The sequence below is a fragment of the Peromyscus maniculatus genome, chromosome 1, assembly GCF_049852395.1.
Source record: "Peromyscus maniculatus bairdii isolate BWxNUB_F1_BW_parent chromosome 1, HU_Pman_BW_mat_3.1, whole genome shotgun sequence".
In the NCBI taxonomy this organism is placed as follows: Eukaryota; Metazoa; Chordata; class Mammalia; order Rodentia; family Cricetidae; genus Peromyscus; species Peromyscus maniculatus.
The window spans coordinates 115,755,557-115,764,975 of NC_134852.1; the positions used below are offsets into that span (position 1 = coordinate 115,755,557).

Sequence of the window (9,419 nt, forward strand, 5' to 3'; positions counted from 1 at the left end):
TTCACAGACCTGAAAATGAGCCTGTAGAAAATAAATGTTGCTAACATGGTACCTGGCAGTGAAAGGTTGAAAACTTCCCCCTAAAATTGAGGGGTTTGTTTCTTTCTTCCTTGTTGGCCATTCTTAACATTCTCACTGGCCACTGTGCTGGAGGTCCTAATGATGTAAATAAGATAATGAGAGTGCAGACTGAAAAGACAGAAGTTACATGCACACACTGTGGTTGTACAAAAGCCAGAGTACATACTGGTACATGGAGTTAGCAGAGCAGTCAGACAGGGTCTTCAGTTTACAGGGCTTTTACAAACCTCTTCTATACCTGGTATGTCCATGTGAGTCTTCTTAATAACTCACAAAATAAAATCTTTCTTTAAAAGTGTAATTCTCTCAATACATCTTTGAATTTTTTGCTGGCACACCACAGAGGTGAGAAATACGGTTTCAAATTATGAATTTTACCTCCTGCAGAAAAAGGAAACTTAAATTCTCTTCATGCCTTATACTGACAAAGCTTAGCTTGGTTCCAGATGAAGGAACAATACTAGTTAAAGGGCCCAGAGGCATTTTACAGAGAAGGCAAAATGGTTAAGTTTGTATTCAAGATGCATTAAGCTGATTGCTAATAGAGTTCATGGTTAGAATATCAATGTAAAACAATGCCATTATGATTACATAATTGCAACTTTTAAATTTATGTTTCTGCCATTAACTTTTACTGTTTGATATGGAAGCACTAAGAGATACATAAAAGACTATTATGGGTACATAGCATATAGTCCACTTGCCTCCACTGAATAGACACAACTCCCTTTCTCTTGGGTAACTGGGATCCATCACTCCAGGAAATAGCGAACTCTTTTTTCTGTTGTTTCTGTGGTATAATGCAGTAAAATAAGTCCTTCAGTATGAAAATTTTGAGCAAAGGATCCAAATTTTGAAATTTCTGTGATGTAGCTCAGAAATAGAGCACTCCAGCAACACACACGCTCGTGCGCGTGCATACATACATACACACACACACACACACACACACACACACACACACACACACACACACACACATCTGTGCTAGGTCTCTGTTGATATTTGACTTTTTCCAATGGCATAAATACTAATTGAAATCTAGAAAATCTACCTATCCCAGTCAGGAAATATTAGTACCCACTGGGGCACATATAGCCCACTAGCTACACAGTAGTCTGGATAGTAGCCTACAGTAGTCTTACATCTCTCATTGTCACTGCTAATCATCAGAACAACTTTGAATTTCACAGCAGCCAATGGACTAGATCTGTTTACCTAGACTTACTTACCATCAAGCATCACTAGACTAGACCCTGACTACTCATCTCAGGAACCCTGTAAGATTCCCCCAGAAAGTAGGTTAGAGTATTGACTTGTTGATTCTGGTCCACCTCTGAATTTAGAAGTATTGATTCTGATGAGCATCAACATAACCCTCCCCAAGGACATACAATTTTTTTGTATTACAGTCTGACCTACTCAGGTTCATTTTATTATTCTGTAATTCAAACTTCATTTGAGACAACATCACCACTTCATCATCTTTGACCCAAGCATAAGTATAGTTCCATCCTGTTATATTGTTGTCATTTAATCCCACTAATAACATAAAGAAATCCATTGAGTACATTTTTAAAGATCTATTTATTTTTATTTGTATATGAATGTTTCACCTATATGTATGTCTGTGTACCACTTAAGTACATGTCTCTGGTGCCCATGGAGAGTATCAGACCCCTGGAACTGAAGTTGCAGATGGTAGTACACCATCATGTAGATGCTGGGAATTGAACCCTAGTCCTCTAGAAGAGCAGCCAGTGTTCTTAACCACTGAGCCATTTGTCCAGCAACTCACACACACCAACTGCCATTGAGTTCATTCATTCCATTTCAAAATAAATTGGTTGGTGTATACCATCACAAATAATGGCCTTTACCAAAACAGATTAATGCTTTTGTCAGGGAAAATAATCCCATTACTTTTTATTCTAATTCAACATTTAAAATTTGTCTCAAAAGAGAGAAAATAGTTATAGATGAAGGAAGTGATCAACATGCATTCTAGTATTATCAAGTTCTAAAGTACATCCATTATTTTGGCATTTTGAGGTTCTTAGCGAGAACAATACATGGGTTAAGACAAAAGTAAATGGTGGCAAGATTTAAAAGTCTGCAGAACACAAATACGAGGACGTAAAATAGAGTGTGGTCTCTAGAAGAGATATTGACTAAGATAAAGATCTTGGCAGAAAGAAAGCTTTCAGAACCTTCCTATAACTAGAGGAATGACTGATGAGACTGGAGTGAATTAATGCACGAGGAACCTGGAGTGAAAAGTGGTCTGTGAGGCTGCTCCTGGGACCAGGGCTACTTGCCAAAGAGCTCTTGAGTCTTATTCCCATGGCAACAATGAAGGCATTGGGCTCTTGAGAATAGAGTAAGGAGGCCCCAACAGTCAACACAACAGAAGCAGGCAACTTGGGGAATTATGCTAAACCCCAGACCCAGACCGCAGATATAAGGAAGAGGGGAGGGATATGTTCAGGACAATAGGCTAGACACAGGTCACCATAGTGTGGACAGCAGAAGCTGCTGTGGGACCCTTTAACAGGGAGCCTCTTCATAACCTCCTGAAGGGGTAAGTGAGGCAGGGAGGGGCCTGCTTGTTTGGAGGTGAAAGGAGAGTTCCAGCCCTATAATTCAGTCCTGATCTGAGTGAGAGGTGAGGTGACAGAGTCTCTATCCGATAGTTCTGCTCTGGTCTCTGACTACAACTCTCATCTCTGGCTTCCGCGGTTGGTTTTCTTTTCTTTTCTTTTCTTTTTAAAAGTCATCATCTTCAATATTTCCCTTCTCTCAGATCTTTGCTTAGGTAGGGGTTGGGATCTGTGATCAGGAAGCAAGAGAGAAATGAGGCTACAGTCTAAGCTGATCAGTGAGTGATAGACCAGGGGACTTGAAGTAATAATCTACATCCAGTTTCTCCAGAACAGTGACGATAAACTCCAAAGACTGTTTTATTATATGACAAAGGATATATAATGTCAAAGATAAAAATAAAAAAATATATAGTTTTTAATGTAAATCCAAACTGAATTTCATTAACATAAATTAAAAAGTTGATTTACATGTGATCATATCGGCATTGTTTTACACTGATATTCTATCCATAACCTTCTAACCATTTCACTGAGACAGGAAACAGAAAGTAAGGGATAAAAATTTGTATGTAGATGGAGTTTTCCTGGTCTTGCCTGGCCCACAGTTAGGACAAATCTCTCTCACCTGCCAGTCCCACAGCCGCTCAGACCCAACCAAGTAAACACACAGAGACTTATATTGATTACAAATTATATGGCTGCAGCAGGCTTCTTGTTATCTAGTTCTTCTATCTTAAATTAACCCATATCTATTAGTCTATAAGTTACCACGTGGCTTGTGGCTTACCAGTACCTTACATCTCGCTTTTCATGGTGGCAGCTATCAGCGCCTCTCCCTCAGCCTTCCACTTCCCAGCATTCTCCTCTCTCCTTGTCCCACCTATACTTCCTGCCTTGCTACTGGCCAATCAGTGTTTTATTTATTAACCAATCAGAGCAACACATTTAACATACAGAACATCCCACAGCAAAAATATTTAGAAAGAGAAAGGGTACTGTTTTCATGTAACTTTTTGTTCTACCTTTAAAAAACATTTAAAAAAACAGTACCAATTTATAAAGAGACAATAAATACTTAAAAAGTTAAGTAATTGCTGAGCTACATATGAAATGTTCCCTCCAAAGCTAGTGTGTTGAAGCCTTGACATAGCCTCAATATAGTGTTCAGAGGTGGGGACTTTGGAAGATGATAAGATGATCATTTGGACTTTGTCAATGGATTAATACATTGGTACAGTTGTAATTTGATGGACTATTAGAATTATTAGGAAGTGTAGCCTAGTTGATGAAGGTAAATTCTTAGAATTTTTCATTGAGGAGTTTTATCTTTTTTTCCCCATTTTTCTTTATTAAGAAATTTTCTACTCACTCTACACACCACCCACAGATCCCACCTCCTCCCCTCTTCCACCCCACAGCTTTCCCTCCCAAGCCACCCCACATCCCTACATCCCCCAAATCAAGATTTCCCTTTGGGAATCAACAGAGCCTAGGCAGGTAGGTCCAAGCCCCTCCCCATTGCACCAAGGCTACACAAGGTGTCACAACGCAGGCATCAGCTCCCACAAGCCTGCCCATGCACCAGGGATGCCTGGGTGCCCCCCAAACAGTTGAAGCCAAACAACCATCTTCTGTATCCAGAGGACCTATTCCAGTCCCATGGAGGCTCTACAGCCACTAGTCTATATAGTTCATGTGTAACCGGTCATCTCTGCACGTCTTCCCATCATGATCTCGACGTTCCCTGCCTGCAGAATCCCTCCTCTCTCTCATCGATTGGGTTCCTGGAGCTCAGCCTGGCGCCTAGCCATGGATCTCTGCATCTGCCTCCATCAGTCACTGGACAAAGGCTCTATGATGACGGTTAGGGCATTCACTAGACTGGTCACCAGAGTAGATCAGTCCAGGCACCCTCTGGACCACTGCCAGCATGACTCCAAGGTCGGGTCATCTTTGTGGATTCCTGAGAGCCTCCCTGGCACTCTGCCTCTTCCTATTCCCATGATATCCTCATCTATCATGGTATCTCCCTCTCTGCCTTCCCACTTTGTCCCTGTTCCAGCTCGACCCTCCTATTTCCCTATGTTCTCATCCCCCATTTCTCCCCTCCGCCACCCCCCACTCCCAGTCCGCTCATGTAGATCTCATCCACTTCTCCTTCTGGGACATCCATGTGTCCCTCCTAGGGTCTTTCCCTGTTAGCTAGCCTCTCTGGAGCTGTGGGTTGCAGTCTGGCCATCCCTTCCCTCACATCTAGTATCCACTTATGAGTGAGTACATACTGTGTTTGTCCTTCTGAGTCTGGGTTTCCTCACTCAGGATGATATTTTCTAGTTCCATCCATTTCATCATGTTCTTGACCCCAGATTCAAGGTTAAGTGGCAGGACATTGACACAGCAACACCACCCTTTCTTCACAGTGGTCTTCCTGTGGGCTGCATCTGTAGTTTGGGATCTGTGTGAATGCTTTCACCACCATGGCACAGAAAATACTTAAAAAGTAGAAATCTTTTATATATTATGTGGCTTTTCAGAGTACATGCTTCAGGAATAACAGAAAAATGGTTTTCATGTATATTTTGCAGATACACTTTGTAAGTGGGTGAACCTCTGTCACCACAAACATGGTGTTAGTGATTGCTCACTCATGCTGAATACCGCTTACTTTGTGTTATATCTGGAAGTAGCTTTGAAAATCAAACTCTTTGCTCTGATTTATTTTCTTTCTGCACTCTGTATCTATTAATATTATGCTATAGAACTGTCTTGTTGTCAATGGGATAACTTAAATTAATATTTTAAGAATGGATACAACTTTGAATGATAAAAAAGAACCAATGAGAAACTATAGACATTAACAATACTTTAGCAAAGTGGATGGTATAGAAGACAAAAATAAAACTACAATGTGTAAAATAATAAATATAAGGTATTTTTAACCATCAGTAAATGTGTACTTGATACAATACAAAATTTTTAAATCATAAAACTTTTAAAGAGAACACAAAATGAGCACAGAAGCTTCAGTGACTATGGATCCTGAAGGGGATAGCCAATGGCTGGAATCCCAGTGCTTGAGAGGTGGAGGCAGGAGGATCAGGAGTTTAAAACTGTCTTTGGATACAGAGCCAATTTGAGGCCAACTTGGGTTTTATGAGACTCTATCTCAAAAAAGTAAACAACTGAACACAAAATAGAAACAGCATGAGCCTATTAAAGTTAATGAATACACGAAGAAATAAGGATAATAAGGGTCAACTCCACAGAGAATCATATGCCAGAAAAACATATATAAATATGTAATATGTATATATTTAAATGCATAATATAGAGAATCAACATTTTATTTAAAATATCAAAATATTAGTATTGTAAGAACATCACAGGGCAACATTCTAAAGGTTTATTTGTTGTTTTATTGCCTATGTGTATGCATGTGTGCATGTACAGATGTGTGTGTGGGTACTCTTAGAGGCTAGAATAAGGTGTCAAATCCCCTGAAGCTGGAATTACAGGTCTTTGTGAACCCCTGATATGTATAAGTGCTGTAGACCAAACTCCAGTCCTTAGAAGAGCAGCAAGCACTCTTACCCACAGAGCTATCTCTCCAGCCTTCCAATACAAATTTTAATCAGAATTTTAAAAGATATAAATAAAGGAAAAACTCATCCATGTTTGTGAATGAAAAGATGTGATGCAAAAGTTCCTCTTTTATCCGAAAACTTATCCACATATAACCCCAAACAAAACAGTGCTATTTTATAAATAACACAGAAATTCTGAAGTTAATCTAGAAAATTAAGGCATCAGTGGGAATTAAAATTGAAGAGAATAATGAAAGGAAGGAGACTTTGTGTATATTAAACTTACTGGTATTAACACAAAAATAGAAACATTAGATTCCCAGGATCAAATTGTACTCTGTGTATATACATGTGTACACATATGAGTGTCTATGTGTGTCGTAGTAAAGTGTCATGTAATGAAGACTATGATAAAATAATCATAATAATCACTTGATGAGAGAAGCATAACCCATGCTTAGCTACTCAAAATCAGTTTGTTTATATATCTCTCATTAATAGCAAAATCAATTCCATGTAAATTAATTATGATATAAACCAAGAAGTCAATCATTAAAAATTATAGTCATTCAGAAACAAATATTGGTAAAAATTTTTAAGGAAAGAATAATATTCTATGATTGTTTCTTGTTTGGATAATGGAATATAAATATAAATGTTTTAAAGTTTATATATAGCAAATTAAGTGGCTATTTCACAGCACATAAAAAACACCAAACAGAAATTGGGGAAAAGATAACCAAAACAATCAATGTTTGTGTTCTTTTGCACTTGTCTGAAATTTTTCTAAAAGGCTCATTGAGAATTTAGTATGTTCAAAAGACCACATTATTGGTGAGACCAATTCCTCTTCCTTCAGCCTAGATAATCAGTTTTTTTTTCTATTTTCCCTTAATCTACAGGCAGATGCTAAGAACAAGACATCCCATGATATGGGTACCACCCTGCATGCAACCAACAGCTCAGAGTTTCAAGTGTCTGAGTTCATCCTGCTGGGATTCCCAGGCATTCATGAGTGGCAACACTGGTTCTCCTTGCCCATGGCTCTGCTTTACCTTGTAGCTCTTGGTGCTAATCTCCTCATCTTGATCACCGTCTACCATGAGCCTAGCCTGCATCAGCCAATGTATCAGTTTCTTGGTATCTTAGCTGCAGTAGATATTGGCCTGGCTACCACCAGCATGCCCAAGATCCTGGCCATCCTGTGGTTTGATGCCAAGGCCATCAGCCTCCCTGAGTGTTTTGCTCAGATCTATGCTATCCATTCTTTTATGTGCATGGAGTCAGGCATCTTTCTATGCATGGCAGTGGATAGATATGCAGCCATTTGTTATCCCCTTCAGTATCCTTCCATAGTCACTGAAGCTTTTGTAATCAAAGCCACACTATCCATGCTTCTCAGGAATGGCCTGCTAACCATCCCAGTGCCTATACTAGCTGCACAGAGACAATACTGCTCCAGGAATGAAATTGATCACTGCTTGTGCTCTAACTTGGGGGTCACTAGTCTGGCCTGTGATGATATCACTGTTAACAGGTTCTACCAGTTAGCTTTGGCCTGGCTTATGGTTGGAAGTGACATGATTCTGGTCTTTACTTCTTATGCTTTGATTATTCGCACAGTGCTGAGGCTGAATTCCACTGAAGCAATATCTAAGGCCCTCAGTACCTGCAGCTCCCACCTCATCCTCATTCTGTTCTATTACACAGCTATTATTTTAGTATCTGTCACTCACCTAGCAAAAAGAAAGGTTCCCCTCATCCCTGTTCTCCTCAATGTGCTGCATATTGTCATTCCCCCATCTCTCAACCCCATGGTATACGCCCTTAGGACACAGGAGCTGAGGGTTGGCTTCCAGAGGGTGCTGGGCTTGAGTGAGTTTGTGTCTAGGAAGTAAAACTCACTATAGATGACAGAACACCAAATGCAGTATTGCAGAAAAAGAAAGCATAGACTTTGAGCCCAAAATACTGGGTTAAAAATTCCATTTCTCCCAATTTCCAGGGGTATTGACTCAAACTCATCTACTTTGGATAGTACAATGCATGTGCAAAGTACTGCTGGAAGCTTTTTGTAATGTTAATTCTCACTTCCTGTGACATCCCCTGGTGCAAGTATAGTTCTTTGTAAGTTCTGCAGATGTGAATAATGAATAGAGAAACTTTACCAAGGTTAACTAGAAAGTTAACAACATGAGATTTGAACCCAGATAGTCTCCAGAGTCTCTGCTCTTAACCCTTTCTCTCTATTCACCTCGTTACTAATTTTAAAAAGGAAGTTAGGCTAGTAAAGCAAGTTAAAATTATATATTACTCACTTTTAGTAAAATTAGAGCATGGCGGTAGATATGAATGGCAGCAACAGAATACGCAGTTCTACAACCATCAAGAAGAGGAAGGTGGAAGCTAGAGAGATGTCTCAGAAGTTAAAAGCACTTGTTGCTCTTGTAGAGGACCAGGGTTTGATTCCCAGCACCCACATAGTGGCTCACAACTGTTTAACCACTGTCCCAGGGGATCTGATGCCCTCCTCTGGGTTCCTCGAGCATGCATTTGGTACACAGAAATACATACAGGCAAAAACACTCATATACAAAACATAATAAAATAAACTAATCTAAAAAATATTTTTTTAAAAAGAGAAGAAGAGGAAGATGTCTGTGACTACAGTTTCACTGAGGAACAGGAAGTGATCAAGTCTAAGTTGTAGGGAAAAGGGGCTGACTAGAGAAACCCACCCTGACCCTGGAGCCTAGAACTAGGGAAATATGGCTCAGATCAGGGCAGAAAGAAACACAATTTGGCTCAGTCAGATCAGAGCCATCTCTGCCCCTGGCCAACTGACTTGTGAAACCAACCAATCACAGGGCAGGAGAGTAGAGCCCTGGGCCCTAAGTCAACCCCTGGTTGGCTCCACCCCCAAGACATCCTATGTGAACTGCCCTGCCTGGTCAGTTAGACAAAAAAACAGGCTGTTCTCTCCACCCTGATAGAGGCAGCTACTCTACTGGACTCCTCCTACCCAAATAAATTTCTTTCTCAAAAGAGTTTTGAGGATCTTCATTCACTGGCATAGAGAAGATCTTTGCTGAGACATCCTTCAGTGGACAAAACAAGGGAGAGCTGAAAGAGCAGAGCAAGGAAGGGCTAA

At 40.0% G+C, this 9,419-nt stretch overlaps 1 protein-coding gene across 1 annotated transcript; it reads left to right on the forward strand.

Moving 5' to 3' along the window:
* Nucleotides 1-7,200: 7,200 nt before the first annotated feature.
* Or56b4 (olfactory receptor family 56 subfamily B member 4) lies at nt 7,201-8,166 on the forward strand. Its single transcript, XM_006991719.4, has one exon. It carries the CDS (start codon nt 7,201-7,203, stop codon nt 8,164-8,166), a length of 966 nt encoding a protein of 321 aa, XP_006991781.1.
* The last annotated feature ends 1,253 nt before the right edge of the window (nt 8,167-9,419 follow it).

Coding starts and splice junctions, on each gene's coding strand:
- Or56b4 (XM_006991719.4), top strand. CDS start 7,201: ATGGGTACCACCCTGCATGCAACCAACAGCTCAGAGTTTCAAGTGTCT.